The sequence below is a fragment of the Budorcas taxicolor genome, chromosome 19, assembly GCF_023091745.1.
Source record: "Budorcas taxicolor isolate Tak-1 chromosome 19, Takin1.1, whole genome shotgun sequence".
Lineage (NCBI taxonomy): Eukaryota > Metazoa > Chordata > Mammalia > Artiodactyla > Bovidae > Budorcas > Budorcas taxicolor.
In genome coordinates this window covers 57,567,934-57,583,727 of record NC_068928.1, presented here as the reverse complement: position 1 = coordinate 57,583,727, position 15,794 = coordinate 57,567,934, and the positions used below count along the sequence as shown (strand labels likewise).

Sequence of the window (15,794 nt, the reverse complement as noted above, 5' to 3'; positions counted from 1 at the left end):
CATTTGGAGCCAACATTCCTACTCAATTAAAAAAATTGTTTTTATACTGAAACTTCACATTGTAAGTTTCAAGTTGCTTCTGTATTTCTTAAGGGGAGGGAGATAGGAATCGAGGCAAGTGACTCTCTTCCCTTCCTGCTCCCTCCAGAGGTGTCCCAGGGGTCTGGGAGCCCTGAGAAACTCAACATTTAATTCTTGTTAAATGGGTTCTTTGATGGGTTCAAAGAAGACAATGGTACTTAGAAGATAAGAGGCATCTCTGTGTTTGACATGTGGTGGTGAAGGGTCCTCTCCTGTGAAAGGATGCGTGCTTGTCTACCTCGGTGGACCCACTGTGATGTGATATTCAAACATCCCTGAATTTGCACACATAATTTAAATAGGAAAAAAGAGTGGGAGGAAATGGAGACGAGGTGAGAAAAACAGAGGTCCCACAGCCCTGGAGCCCCCTAATCAGACTTTCAGAATACAAAAGAGTCACCATGAGTCACCATGTCCTGCTCTGCCCATCAAGCTGTATGATCAAAACCCGCGTCTGTGCAGCCTCCCACAGTCAGAATTTTAAACAAGCTTGTGGGGTCCCACGACTTCCCCGCAGCAGCTCGTTAGTTCCAGGAGAGGCGTTTCAATTTCCATCGACTTGTAGCCTCTTCTCTTCCCTTTGTTGTTAAACATAATGCCTCCAAGGCTTCACGCCACTCCCTGGATCCTGAAAATTGGCTGAGCGACCGCTTAATCCAATCGCTAGCAAAAAAATCGACTCTGAAGTCTAGGTCAGCTAATAGGATCCCGTTAGATGCCAGCGTGGAGTCTTTATCCGCATCCCTACTGTCCTTTTCTAGCCCTAAGACAGGTGGAGAGGAGAAAAGGGGAGAAGCAGGGTACAGCCAGAGCCCCCTGGTTGTATTGCAACAGAAGACCCCGAGAGAAAGGAAATTAACATGCTAATTTTCTTTATCCCCTGTCTGCAGGAGACACGTGAGAAGCAAGAAAAATTCAACACCAGGTGGTTAATAACGCTAATCAAGTCTGGCTGGGTGACAGGTGGGTTGGAGGATTGTCACGGAGACGCTTGAAGGATGACTTGAAGGAGAGGCAGGGCCTCCATAACAGACCCCACAGTGTCTGCACTTGTCACGGCGCTCCACCCCAAATGTCTGGCGGGGACCCTGTCCACATTTCGCCTGGATGAGTTTAATTAGCGCTGCCAGTGGATGAGCTTCCGTTCTGCAAAACCAGCCAGAAGCAAAGCCTGGAGGAAAGCTTCACCCAGATTGGGTTTTCTAGGAAGAGGGGAGGGGCCCCCGGGTGGAATCTGCCCCCGGGGATCTCTACGCACAGGGGCAAGAAAGCACCTCTGAAGAGCTTTTCCAGTTACTGCACTACCAGGATCCGCTGCTCCGGGGCTGCAAACAGCACTGCGGGGCCCGACAGAGCCCGGGAGAATCCTCCAAGGACCCTCCATGCTGAGGGAGAGGGAGGAGGGAAGAGGGACAGGTCACTGGAGAGAGGAGAGGAGGAGGGATGCGGACAGCGAGACAGGAAGACGCAGGTGAGAGAGAGAGACCAGGAGAGAGGCAGGGGCTGAGGGAGAAGAGGCCAGGTGAGATGAAACAGACAAAGGGCGCCATCCAGCTCACCAAGCAGAGACGTCCTGGTGGACCGCAGCAGGGAAGGGGAAAGGTTACCACGGCAACACCCTGCAGGACCACACAGGCTGCCCAGGCGACGCTCAGAAAAGACACCTGCAGCCCACAGCAGCCCTGCCTGCCACCACCTCCGCTCACCCGGGAGGCTGCGCCCAAGGCCCTGCGCTCAGACACCAAGGTCTCGGACCATAACCCACCGCCACTCTGTCCCTCCTTGTGACACCAAGGACACTAGCCCGCCAGGCCCCTCTGCCCATGGAATTTTCCAGGCAAGAATACCGGAGTGGGTTGCCATTTCCTACTCCATCCTTCTTGGCCCTTTCCGTAAAAGCCAAAAGGCAAGAGGTGGGGAGGAAATAAACAATTGAGATGGGACTGAATAGGTAGAAAGGGCTCCTTGAGATCTTAAATACTTGAAACCAAAGTGCCACCTATGCCTCTTCAGCTTAAGGAGCTTGTGCAAAAAATAACATCTGAAAAAACAAACAAAAAAAAAAGATCTGGAAAGTGCCGGGCTGACGGGCGTTGGCAACAGCACCGGTTCTCTGGGTAATGAAAGCTTGGCAGGAGCATCCTAACAGGAGCTGGGGCTGCCCAACACTCTTGTCTGCTGTTTCCCAAAAGCACATTAAAAACACATTTCACTGTTTAATAGACTTATGAGCTGAAACGAATGTGTCAGAATTCTAATAAATATGATGGAACCTGCTAGCCCAGCAAATGTTAAATGTTGCAAAAGGAAATAGTATCCCTAACTCCTTGGTAGACGCTTAATGAATATTTCAGAGTCCTGCCAGCTGCCCTGAAGGCTCCAGTGAATTAAGTGGGGGCTTTAAGACTGCCAGGATTAGGCGCCTCGGGATTCCTCTCCATGTTTCCCCTCTCCCTTCCCATGTGCATGACAGAAGCTCCCCACCCACCACCACCGCCCCTCCCCTGACAAATAACCAAGCTCCTACGGCCTGGCCACAGAGGAGCAGAGGGTGGGGCTGGTGAGGGGACCGGGCTGAAACGTGTCCCCCTCCACCGGAAGGTGCCTCAGCCTGGGATCTCACCTAGAAATAAGAGTCTGCAGATGGGACAAGTTAAGAAGTGGGCAGAGTGGGTTAGGGCGGGTCCGACAGTTGGGGTCTTTATGTAAGCAGAGGAAGATTTAGACACTGAGGCACAGACAGGCACACAGGGAAGAAGGCCACGTGACAACCGTGCTCGAGACTGGAGGTTTGCGGCTGCAAGCCAAGGAGTGCCGGGGCCACCAGAAGTTACTAGAACCCATGAAGCTGTTAAACAGCCTGACCCTGTGGACGCTTTGATTTCAAAATTCCAGCCTCTGGAGCTGTGAGAGCATCCGTTTCTGTGAAGACGCACAGTTAGTGGAACGTCATACGGCAGCCCTGGGAGATGAACCGTCAGGAGAGCACGCCTATCCATTCCACTGTGTGAGACCATGAATCCCCCCCAAAGTCAGCTGAGTAATTCCTCTAGGGGGGACTGCACACCTGCCCGCGGTCTTACAAGACGGGACTTCAGATCACCTGACTCTGTCTCTGCTTTCTGCCTCGAGAAACTCTCCAGCCTCATCAGTGCCGTTCTCCACACTGATGACTCAGCATTCCCAGTGCGTCCAAGCATGGGAAGAACAGATAAGGAGGTGGAAATACAGTGAAGGAATCAAAGAGATAGAAAGGAGAGGAAGGGAGGAGGAAGGGAGGAAGAAGGAAGGGGAGGGAGGAGAAAGGAAGGAAGGGAACAAGGGAGGAAGGAAGGAAGGGGGAGACGGAGGGAACCACGCCAGTGCCCTTGCCACGCAATGGTCCTTCAGGGGGTTACCATCCATAAGAAGGCAATGTTTTGAAGAAATCAGGCGCTATTAGGGGCTGAGCTGTGTCCCCTCAAATGCACGCACTGAAGCCCTAATCCCCAGGACTCAGCATTTAACTGTGTTTGGAAACAGGGTCTTTAGAGAGGTAATTACATTATAACGAGGTCATCGAGGTGGACCCTGATCCAATAGGACTGGTAAGCAGAGGAACACAGACAGGCAGAGGGAAGGCCAGCTGAGGACGCAGGGAGAAGGCGGCCGTCAACACACCACGGGGAGATGCCTGCGAAGAAAGCACCCTGCCCACTCCCGGACCTGAGACCTCAAGACCCCAGAACTGTGAGAAAATGTATTTCTGCTGCACAAGCTGCTCACCCAGCAGTCCTTCGTTACGGCAGCCCTGACAGGCGACCCCATGGACTGTAGCCCACCAGGCTCCTCTGTCCATGGGATGCTCCAGGCAAGAATACTGGAGTGGGTTGCCATTCCCTTCTCCAGGGGGATCTTCCTGACCCAGGGATCGAACCCTGCTCTCCTGCATTGCCAGGAGGATTCTTTATCCCTGAGCCACCTAGGAAATGCATAAGCTAAGCTAAGCTAAGTCGCTTCAGTCGTGTCCAACTCTGTGCGACCCCATAGACAGCAGCCCACTAGGCTCCCCCATCCCTGGGATTCTTCAGGCAAGAACACTGGAGTGGGCTGCCATTTCCTTCTCCAATACATGAAAGTGAAAAGTGAAAGTGAAGTCGCTCAGTCGTGTCCGACTCTTAGCGACCCCATGGACTGCAGCCCACCAGGCTCCTCTGCCCATGGGATTTTCCAGGCAAGACTGCTAGAGTGGGGTGCCATTGCCTTAAGCTCCAAACTGCCTCTGGGCCCAGGCCTCCTGAAAAATGCACTGCACACTGACAGCCTAAAAGCAGATAAACAGGAAAAGTGTTGTTGCAGTGCTAAACAGTAGGTAGGCAGAACATTACACTACTCCGACGCGAAAAAATCTATAAAAAGTATCCATGTAACAATGCTCTCCTGAGCTGAGACACGCGGATGCTCACTCAGGCCTCCCACACAGAGCCCAGTCCCAGAGGGTGTTTCTGCGTTACTTCTCTTATTAAACATTCATGGTGCTAAAGAGCTCCTGGTAATTATTACTGTTGAACTTGCTGTTTATCCTTTGTTGTTATTGTTCACTTAGTCGTGTCCGACTCTTTGCGACCCCAGGGACTGCAGCATACCAGGCTTCCCTGTCCTTCACTGTCTCCCAGAGCTTGCTCAGACTCATGTCCACTGAGCTGATGATGCCATCCAACCATCTCATCCTCTGTCGCCCCCTTCTCCTGCTGCCCTCAGTCCTTCGGCAAAATATTTTTATCCTTTATCCTTCGGCAAAATATTTTTTGTTTGGGTTTGGTTTTTTTGCTATGAAATCGTGGCACATTTAATATCCACAGTGCTGCTGCCACGTGCTGACAGGTTTGGTTCACAGCCCTTTAAATGAAGAAACCCGGTTACGGCCCTTGGCCCAGAAAGGGCGTAACAAAAGCAAGGCTTGTCTGCTTTTCAGGTCCCGGGCAATTCCGCTCGGTGAGGCCAGGAGAAGACTGGAAAATGTCCCCTAACCAGCCAATCACAGGAAAAAAGAAAAAGTCGAATTGCTAAAACCACATGCCAAGGCATTAAATTTACATGAGCAACTGTGAAGTTATTCTTTATCTGTAGAGATCTCACTGATACAAATTCAAAATTACTAATATCATCTCAGAGACATCCCTAAACACATTATTTTGGAAACCTAGTCATTTAAGAAAAAGAGCTACATCTGACTCCTGATCAAAGTACTCTGCTATATTTCAAATGGATAACCAACAAAGACCTCCTGTACAGCACAGGGGACTCTGCTCAATGTTGTGTGGCAGGCTGGATGGCAGGGGGGTTTGGGGGAGAATGGAAACATGAGTGTGGACGGCTGAGTCCCGTCGCTGTCCACCTGAAACTATCACAACATTGTTAATCGGCTACACCCCAATACAAAATAAAAAATTTTTTTTAAAACACACAAATTTAAGTGTACTAAATCTGACTGGAAATGTCAGTGACAGAAGTCAAGGAAGACTTGGAAAATTAGAAGATCTGTCAGAGGAAGCTTGAAGCTGCTTAAATAAGCCCTCTTTGCTTCCCTAGGACTGAACTATTGGGAAGAATTTCAGTGCTGAGGAAATCTAGGAGTTGGGAGCTGGATACAGGAGGCTGATCTTACAGAGAGAACAGACAACTGTCCCCCAAGAAGGGAGTTCACCCCCAGAGCGACTGGCTGCCCCCCAGGCCCCATGTGTGTGCCGAAAACCATAATCCTCCAAAGGCCAGCCAGTGTGAAAACCCATCTGTTGGGTTCACCTTTCTGTGGCTAAGACTCCAGGCTCTCGGTGCATGGGGGACCAGGTTCCATCCCTGGGCCGGGAACTAGACCCCACACGAAGCACCTAAGTGTTCTCGTGCCACATAATAATAATATAACATTAAAAAGAAGAAGAAGAAAGTGTCCCTGGTTAAAATGCAAACACACAACCAGGAGTGAAACACTGTCCATGGCGGATGCCTCCACATTCAACGGCTGATCAAATCTTTTTTCCAGAGGCACCAAAGGGAGGATGTTTAACGAGAGATATGGGGGAGAGGAATGATTCCAAGCTCTGATTGAAAGAGGACCGCAGGGTACCTGGAGAGCAGCTGGGGGTGCCCTGCGGAGGGAGATGGGCATCGGAGAGCATCCCTGCTCCATCGCGACGCGGAGTGAGCCATCCTGTAGGCGCTCATCTGAGGCTGGGACACTCAGGAACCTTGGGCAGAAAGAGGCCAATTCTGTCTCCCAAGACCAGTTCTAGTTCTACGAGAAAATGCCACCCAACAAGGCCAGAGCATAAGCAACCAGGAATTCAAGATTTTAGACTAAGAAACAAACAAATGCTTGTGGCCAGGGGTGGTAAATTTCTCCAAATTCACAACCCACTTAAAGCTACGTCTGCATCGGTTTCATTTTGCAAAACGCGGTTTCTCGTCTGCCAGGCTGTTCAGGTAGAGTTATCTTTGCCAGCTGAATTCTCCTGACATAACAGAGTAAGACATCAAGGGAGAATGTGTCTCTTACAGGAGTTTCTTACGGCTTGGGCTTGCCTGATTTGAATCCCCATTCATGTCTCCCCCAACCAGCTTTGAAAAGGTTCACGGATAATAAATAGAAGCCGCTTCACAACTAATTTCCCAAATTAAATCCACCTCTTTCTCTCCTGGAAAATAATGCCTACTTCTGTTCCTTCCACAGAAACACAAAATTATATTCAATTTTCCATCTGGCATGCTAATGGATCCATAAAAAAAAAAAAAAATCTTGGAGAGTTTCAGCTTCCTCTCAGAACAAACAACTTAAGGAAATGGGGAAGTTAACAATTACCTTCCCTGGTAGCTCAGCCGATTAAGAATCTGCCTGCAATGCAGGAGACCCCGGTTCAATTTCTGGGTCAGGAAGATCCGTGGAGAAGGGACAGGTTACCCTCTCCAGTATTCTTGGGTTCCGCTGGTGGCTCAGATGGTGAAGAATCCATCTGCAATGCAGGAGATGCAGGTTCGATCCCTGGGTTAGGAGGAGCCCCTGGAGAAGGACATGGCACCCCACTCCAGCATTCTTGCCTGGAGAATCCCACGGACAGAGGAGCCTGGTGGGCTACAGTCCATAGGGTCACAAAGAGTTGGACACACTGAGCAACTAACACACTCACTTTCACTTTCAGCCTAAAGAGTGACTTCCCAGGTGGCACTAGACGTAAAGAACTCGCCTGTCAAAGCAGGCAGGCGTAAGAGACGTGGGTTTGATCCCTGGCTTGGGAGGATCCTCTGGAGGAGGGCATGGCAATCCACTCCAGTGTTCTTGCCTGGAGAATTCCATGGACGGGAGTGCTAAGGTCCTTGGGGTTGCAAAGAGTCAGACACGACTGAAGCAACTTAGCACGTAGCCTAAGCAGAGTGCTCGTGAGAAAGGAAAAAGACAGAAAGTTCACTGGCAGCCGAATGGGGCTGTTGAGGCGAAGAAACCCAGGTTTCTAGATAAACACGGAGGTCATGAATCCAGCTGAAGTGTGATGGACGTTATAGACCTTTGCCTTCCAAAAATGCATCTTTTTTAAAAATTGGAGTACAGTTGCTTTACAATGTGTGTTAGTTTCTGCTGTACAATGTGACTCAGCCACATGTGCACACATATTCCCTCCCTTGGAGCGACTCTTCCACACCCCGTCCCACCCCTCAGGTCATCACACAGTGCTGAGCGGCTATACAGCAGCTTCCCGCCAGCTATCCCTTTAGCCCACGGCAATGCACACGGCAGCGCCACTCTCCCAGCTCACCCCCCCCTCCCCCCTCCCCCCCCCCCCCCCGCTGTGTCCGCAAGTCTGTTCTCAACGCCTGTGTCTCTATTCATCAGTGCCATTTTTCTAGATTCCTCGAAAAACACAGATCTTTCTGCATAAAGCTCCAAGAGGTTCACAGACTCTTTGGTACCCACTCCTGGGCTTCAGATGTACAGAACCCCCGGCCTAATTTCCAGAATTTACTCAACCATAGAACTGCCTACAGAGATGTGTTAACACATGTGAAAATCTCTCTGCTGCATTAACAGCAAAAGACGGTAAACACCCTAAGAGGCCATCAAGAGGGGACTAATTAGGTAAGATCACAGCCAAAAATAAGAATGGGACGCTTCAGCGAATGTTCCCAGAACAGAAATCGAAATGTGTTATGAAGTGAAAAACACCAGGCGCAGAGAAAGGGGGGCCAGGTACAACGGGATGAATGCCACATCAGGACTTCCGAAAAGGGGGTTCAGGCACGATGGGGCAAACGCCACATCAGGACTTCCTAGAGGAAAGACGGGAGACAAGAAGCAGTGTCTGTGTCTGAGAGGGAAACCTGGGCCGTAAGGGATCTGAAAGTGAAAGTGAAGCCGCTCAGTCGTGTCCGACTCTTTGCGACCCCATGGACTGTAGCCTACCAGGCTCCTCCCTCCATGGGATTCTCCAGGCAAGAGCACTGGAGTGGGTTGCCATTTCCTTCTCCAGGGGATCTTCCCGACCCAGGGATGGAACCTGGGTCTCCCGCATTCCAGGCAGACGCTTTAACCTCTGAGCCAGGGATCTGAAGGAGGAAGAAAAATTACTTAATAGTTGTCACCCGGGTGATTATTTTCTTAATTAAAAGAAAGTTGGTTGGAGATAGATACACAGCTGCGGGGGGAGGGGCGGCGGTGAAGGTGGGAGAGAGAGACTGATTTATAAGAACTTCTGGTCTACCTGCGACCAAGAATACCCCCAGCCCTGAGAACAGTTGATTTGTAAAACGTTTGGCACTGAGACGTACATAGGAAAGCATCGTAAACGCATAAATACTTTTCCCGGCGAGAGCCGCTGCTGAGACTGGAGGCAGCTGAACCCGTCTCGCAGAGCGGCCCTTCTGGCTTTTCCTCTTGTTGAACCAATTACAGGACATTACAACAGCAGCACCAATATTATTTTTTAGAGGCTGATGTTATTCACCAAACACCCATTAAACCAATCTCCGGGCTCCATTTACAGCAAGCTTAAGGGCAGATCCAGATGGTACAAATCAGGCATGCTCAGACTTGATCTGTACACAGCCAGCCATCAAATAGCCATTACCAACTTTCAAGTCCTCGACCGCCTGACACCCACAGGGGTGCCCAGGCGAGAAGAGGAACAACCTTTCCGGAGGTAGCTGGGTTCCCTCGGGCTCCGCAAACCATCTCTGCGCTCCCCCCACCCTCCGCGGGCTGCATTAGCGCTCAGATCCGAATGGCTAGCAACAGTGACCAAGGGTTGCCTGGTAACCTGGTAACGGGCTCTGCCTAGGTGCTTCTGAGCAGAGGACAGGATGGCATCGCCTCCCACGCAGCCTCTGCTCGCCACCCCGCCCTGGAGTGGCCAAGAAGGTCCAGCAAGCCTGGGAGACTTTCCAGCAAAGTCAACTCCTGAGGCAGGAAGACCCTGAAAGGAAGTGTTAGTCACTGAGCCGTGTCTGACTCTTAGCGACCCGATGGACTGTATGTAGCCCACCAGGCTCCTCTGTCCAAGGGATGACCCCAGCAAGAATACTGGAGTGGGTGGCCATTTCCTCCTCCAGGGGATCTTCCCAACCCAGGGATCGAACCTGGGTCTCCCACACTGCTGGCGGATTCTTTACCACTGAGCCAGCGGGGAAGCCAGCAGGGAGGACGCTGAGATAAACCAAACACAGACTCAGAACTCGGCAGAGCAGGATGATGGGCCAGAGAAAACCCGGAGGAAACACCCCGCAGAGGTGATTTAACTACCACGAGGGCACGAGTGCCTCTGAGCCTGCCCACGCATCTGTCCACGCGTACTGGACTCTCTTCCTCCTAATAAACGCTTCACTTGTTTCACTAATTTCCATCTTCATGAGGTTCTTTTCTACAAACCGGAGGGGCCCGGGTCTCATCACCAGCCACTGGTCCAGTGGCTCGGATTCGGTGCTCTCACCACCGGGGCCTGACCTTAGTTCTGACTGGGAACCGAAACCCTGCTCCCAAGCCACGGCAGGCGGAGGCCACCCAAGGTCAGTCCCACTGGCCCTGTATTCTCGCGGTCCTGTCGGAAAAGCTTCATGTCAAAGGGATCTCTTTTTACTACTTTTTTTTTTTGCTTCAATTAAGTCATATTTTATTTGTTAATGATTTACAAGTTGACAATGACCTTGAAGATGGTATTGTCAACACTTCTTTTTTTAATTTATTTATTTTCAATTGAAGGATAATTGCTTTACAATATTATGTTGGTTTCTGCCACACACCAACATGAATCAGCCAGAGGTATATGCCCTTTTTTACTTTTTTGATTGACAGGCACTGAACCTTTCCCCTGTGGCCTTGAAGATTGAAAACAAGGGGAGAGAATAAAGTCTGGCAAACTCCTTCATCCTAGAGATGGCTCAGAGTCAGGACCATAACATCTTCATTGGGGATCACAGGAGATCCAACGTGCAAGAGCTGGGGAGAACTGGCAGAAAGCCTTCTGTTCCTGAGTCCCCACGACTCAGCATGGAAAGTGACTGCCCTAACTGGAGGACGGTGCCCCACCCTGCTCACCAGACACCGCTCGACTCTCCAGTAAAAGGAAGACCGCAGACCACACCCGAGCGGAGCTGACTTGAAAACGAATGACACGTGCGACTGGACGCGGGGCGCAGAGTTTTTGTGCTGACCCTCTGTTGCTTGAGCTCTCGTTGGATGAATTTTCACTTCCTGATTAAATCCCACATTGGAAGAGGTGGGGGGGGCCATGAGCTTCAACCCGAGAGGAAGAGGTGTTCAAGTTTCCATGAATAATTCCTGCAGGACCTAATCTGAGCACAGATAGCTGAGAACTGGCTGAAGCATGGCTGTACCTCCTGTAGAATCTCTACGCCCCAGGTTAGGGATCATTAGGGATCATTTCAGAGACACATATCAAATTGAAACGCCAGCCCGGAAACGTGAGAGGACTTGCTCCCTTAAGCCACAAAGGTGAAGACGGTGGCCAGTCACCAGTCTCTTTCTCCTCGATTCTTCTAAGAGAGAAGAACTCCAAGCAAGGGACGGGGCGGCCACTTTCAGCATCCTTTGCTTGGTTAAGTTCCTGAGTCTGGGATTTACCGAAGTAGAGGAAAAGAAAGGGACAACGTTTCACAGCGACGTGGGACTTAAATAAAGCCAAAGGAAAAGAGAGGAAGCCACCCCTCCTGGTGCAAACGGGCACTTAAAGTAGCCAACTCCCCCAAGTGAACCATGACAGGGCATGGAAGGGGAAGTCTACACTGAGGCTGGAGACCAGCATCATTCTTCACCTCCTTCTCAGGGGGCACCAACCCAGTCTGCACTGCCCCCATGGAGATTCAGGAATATAGCACCTCCCCCGCCCCGATTCCTCTCAAGAGGGCGCACTCCCTCTAGCTTAAGAGAAAATGCATGGCTTTGCCATCAGTGTTTTCAGGTTTTCAGGCTCCAGACTGAATCAGTGAAAACAAGACCCAAAGTTCCCCAGATGAACCAGAAAGATGAAAGTCACGTCAGTGGGAGGGAACATCCAGAGGGCCATCAGAGGGGGAGACAGAGGGACAGAGCTCTGTCCGCTGCAACCCGAATCAGCCCAAACCCACCGGAGCAGCCCACGGGCCCACTTGTCCAAGTCGGGGAAACAGCCAAAGGTTCTGTTCCATACTGTGCTCTAAGCAGGTGGTTTGGAGAACCAACGTGGAGGGGAGGCGCGTGTGCTGGCCCAGCCCCAGGCGACAGCGAGGTGGGCGCCTGGCAAAGACAGGACGGAGCAGCTGGCACGTCCCGGCCACCCCTCCCGCCCCTGGCTCCAGTCTCTCCTGTCTGACTCAGCTCGCGGTCTGCAGCAGGGAGCTTGCCTGAAAGAAGCCCCGCTCTACCTATCCGGATGGAAAGTTCGCTCTCGGGGAAGAGCATCCTGGCACCCTCCGCGTCAGACTTCTTCGTCAGCACAGGGTCCAAGTTCAGTGCCAGGGCCGTCTGCGGGTCTTCCGCTGCACCCTGAAACGAGAAGCAGGGCATCACTATAGCACCTCCTCTGCCTTCATCCCCCAGCCCCTCGGGCTCCTGGGGACCCAGGCAACCTGCTTATCTCCACGGAGGGCACCGGCTGCCTGGGACCCAGCCGTTAGGCCAGGAGGAGCCATGAGCAAGGCCACAAGCTTTCTGGCTGCAGAACTTTGGGGATGACAACAATTGGCATCGGAGGCAACCGTGCTGATCCTAGAAATGGGAAAAACACACACTGGGAAAGAGCAAACCCCAAAATCCCTCTCTCCTCTCACCGCAGGGCAGAGGGCAGAAGGGAATCAGTTCCTGAACCGTCAAAAGAAGCCTGGACAGCAGGTCCGCCCAGTGGTGGCCTCAGTACAGGAACCAAGGGCAGCAATTTCCAGGAATTCAGCATCTTCTGGTTTCTCATGGTATCAAAAGAGGATGAGAGGCAAACAGAAGCATCTCAAAGGGAGGAAAGGGAGAGTCCTGGAGGATACGGCACATCTGAAGTTGAGCCCAGTTGGTCTTACAGCACGTCGCCCTTCTGCTTTGTCCAGCACCAGTTATTCTGACTCTTCTTTGCATGAGCTGCGCAAAGTCTTCATTTCGATCCCCACGTTTACTGAACAAATATTTACTGACTGTCAACTTTCTGGACACCTGGTAAACTACCCAATTCTAGCTCTTACGGAGTTTACAGTCCAGTGAGGGGCAAACCAGTGAGTCTACAATGGGGCTGTGAGTCTGTCTTCCAAAGACATCGACAGGGCCCCTAGGACCTAACGGAAGGTGAATAGAATCATCTCAATGGCAAGGAAACGGCAGATATTTTCTGAAAACCAGGCAAAATAGTTCCAAACAAACAGAAGTTTCCATTTAAAATGTGTGTACCTCAAAATGACAAGTACTGTATGAGTCCACTTACATGAAATACCTAGAACAGGCAAAATCAGAGACAGAAACTAGAGGTTACCAGCACTTCCCTGGGGGCTCAGATGGTAAAGAATCTGCCTGCAATGCAGTTAGTCCTGGGTTCGATCCCTGGGTCAGGAAGATCCCCTGGAGAAGGGAATGGCAACCCACTCCAGTATTCTTGCTGGAGCATCCCATGGACAGAGGAGCCTGGTGAGCTACAGTCCATGGGGTCGCAAAGAGCTGGACGTGACCGAGCAAGGAACACTTTCACTTCTTCACTTTCAGGGGCTGGGAAGGAGGAATCGGGAGTTACTGCTAAATGGTCACAGGGCTCCTGTTTCGGGTGATAACGTTCTGGAGATGGACGGTGGCGACGGCTGCACAGCACTGTGAATGCAGTTAATGACACTGCGTTATGCACTTTAAATGGTTACAGTGGCAGATTTAATGTTATGTATATACCCACTCCAGTGTTCTTGCCTGGAGAATCCCAGGGACGGGGGAGCCTGGTGGGCTGCCGTCTATGGGGTCGCACCGAGTCGGACACGACTGAAGTGACTTAGCATAGCATAGCATATATTATACCATAATTTTAAAATAACGACGCAATATGCTAATGGTACACTTTGGGTGAACATCAATAAAGCTGGTAAAAAGAAAAAATAATAAAAATAAAAATAGCCAACTTAGTGGATTAAATAAACAAATAAAATGTGTGATCTCATAGGGGAAGAGGAGAAGGCTTAATCATCCAATCATGGAATGCGTCTATTCATAAGCAAACACTAAACCTGTTTTCTTGGGTAAGTTTCAGAGGGGAATCTCACAAAAGTGATGCCTAGCTGCATCTTGCATAAAGACACACACACACACACACACACACCCTTCTTGCTCATCAGGGATCAGAAAGAGAAATGATTCAGATATTTTACTTCATTATTTCTGTCTAACTAAAGGTAAAAAGTGAAATATAAACCCTTCCTCTCACGTCCTCTGACTCCTCCAATATATTTCTCTTGTCCTCATCATTTATTTATAATGCTCTTTATATGGCACTTTTCAAAACTGAAGTAGAGTTGATTTACAATGTTAATTTGTTTTGACCAGCCAAGTGACTCAGTTACACACATATACACACTCTTTTTCATATTCTTTTCCATTATGGTTTATCACAGGTCATGGAATAGAGTTCCTTTATCGTGCACTTTAATAAAGACGCTGACACATCCTTTAACCTTGTTTTAAAATGCAAGGGAAAAAAGCCTCGTGGCGCTGTGCTAGCCGCCCTCATTGAAGTTCTTAGGTGCCCCCCGCCCCCCCCGCCGGAGAATCCTAGGGGCAGTGGGCTCTCATCTGCAATGTCGCTGGGAGGGTGCATAAAGAGAGCATCCCGCTGAAGGGTCAAGGCTGATGACACAGCAGATGGATGACCCCTGGGGACAGAAGGGCCTTGGAGCAGGCTGGCCCCACCCCGCCCCCAGCGGCAGCTGGCATCCCTGCCACATGCTGAGGGCCACGCAGTCGCGGCTCTTTGTCCATAAGCTTTAATTATTTCTCACCCTACATCTCACGCTGACATCTGAGGCACCACCACGGCTGTAAGACGCGTTTCTCCTGGAAAGCGTGTGCCTCAACTGGTGTTTCTTCCTTTGTCTCACTTCTTTTTACAATGTGATTGAGGCAGAAGCAGGGGAAGGATGTGGAAAGGGAACCACTTCATTCCAGCAGGGATGTGGAAGCCTTCATCCACTTGGGGCAGCTGGTTTGATGAGGGTGGGGGGTGGGTGGCGATCAGTCAGGTACAGCTTGGGGAGACCCTGGTTTTAACTGAGAACAGTGGCTTTCAGCTGGGGTGACTCTGCTCCCCAGGGGACATTTGGCAACGGGTGCTTTGTGTGTGGGGTGGGGAAGAGGAGGTGCAGGCATCTAGTGGGGATGCCACTAAACACCAAACAACACACAGGGTGGCCCCCACCACAGAGAGTGACCTGGCCAAATGCCAACAGTGTTGAAGCTGAGACACTCCGCTTTAGAAGGCTGAGAACGCTCACAACCTTTCTTTATTGCTAGTCATGCTGAGAACGCACAGGCCCTCTCTTCACGGTCAAGAGAATTTTGCTGCTTCCTCCAGGAAGTCTGCCTGCCTTCAGGTATTTGGCAAATTTTTACTTTGGCAAATTTTTATTAAGTATCAACTGCACACCAGAACCAGTCTAGGTCCTGACGATTCAAAAAAGCCAGGTCCCTTGTCCTTCCAGAGACAGACAATAAACTCACAATATACTATAAAACTGAGGGCTGGTTGGGATAATGTCGATTAGAGAAAAAAATCATAACCATAGTGACACAGCACAACTGTTGTAAGTACTGGGCTCCAGTAAGTAAGTAAGTACTTACTGTTAGTACTGTGTCAGGCTTTCTTCCAGCGTCTCATTATGAAACGCAAAGCTGGAGGGCTCCTCCAGATACAGTGCTGAGAGAGGGCTCTCTGAGAAGGTGGCATTTGAGCAAAGAGCCGCATGGAAGGGAAGAAGCCACACTGACTTCCCAAGGTGGGGTTTCAGGCAAGGAGACAAACCACCCTTCCCTTCCCCCACCATATCCCTGGACCCTTTTATCAACTACATTCCGTTGGTTATCATTACTTTATTCCAGTGCTGGGGGTGGGGTGCACTGAGACAATCCCACCTCAGCTTCACTTAGAAGCTGCCTTATCAGAGAAATGCAAATCAAGACCACAATGAGGTACCACTTCACACCAGTCAGAATGGCTGCGATCCAAAAATCTGCAAGCAATAAA

The 15,794-nt window shown here is 50.5% G+C and overlaps 1 protein-coding gene across 2 annotated transcripts in view; it reads right to left on the bottom strand.

Moving 5' to 3' along the window:
* SLC39A11 (solute carrier family 39 member 11) overlaps positions 1 to 15,794 on the bottom strand; it is a 282,835-nt gene that overhangs the window by 166,045 nt on the left and 100,996 nt on the right. Inside the window, exon 5 of one of the 2 annotated variants that reach the window (XM_052658095.1) lies at positions 11,944 to 12,085. In XM_052658095.1, the coding sequence (XP_052514055.1) occupies positions 11,944 to 12,085 (142 nt within the window). The remainder of the gene's footprint in view (positions 1 to 11,943; positions 12,086 to 15,794) is intronic. The other variant, XM_052658096.1, reaches the window with a different exon arrangement.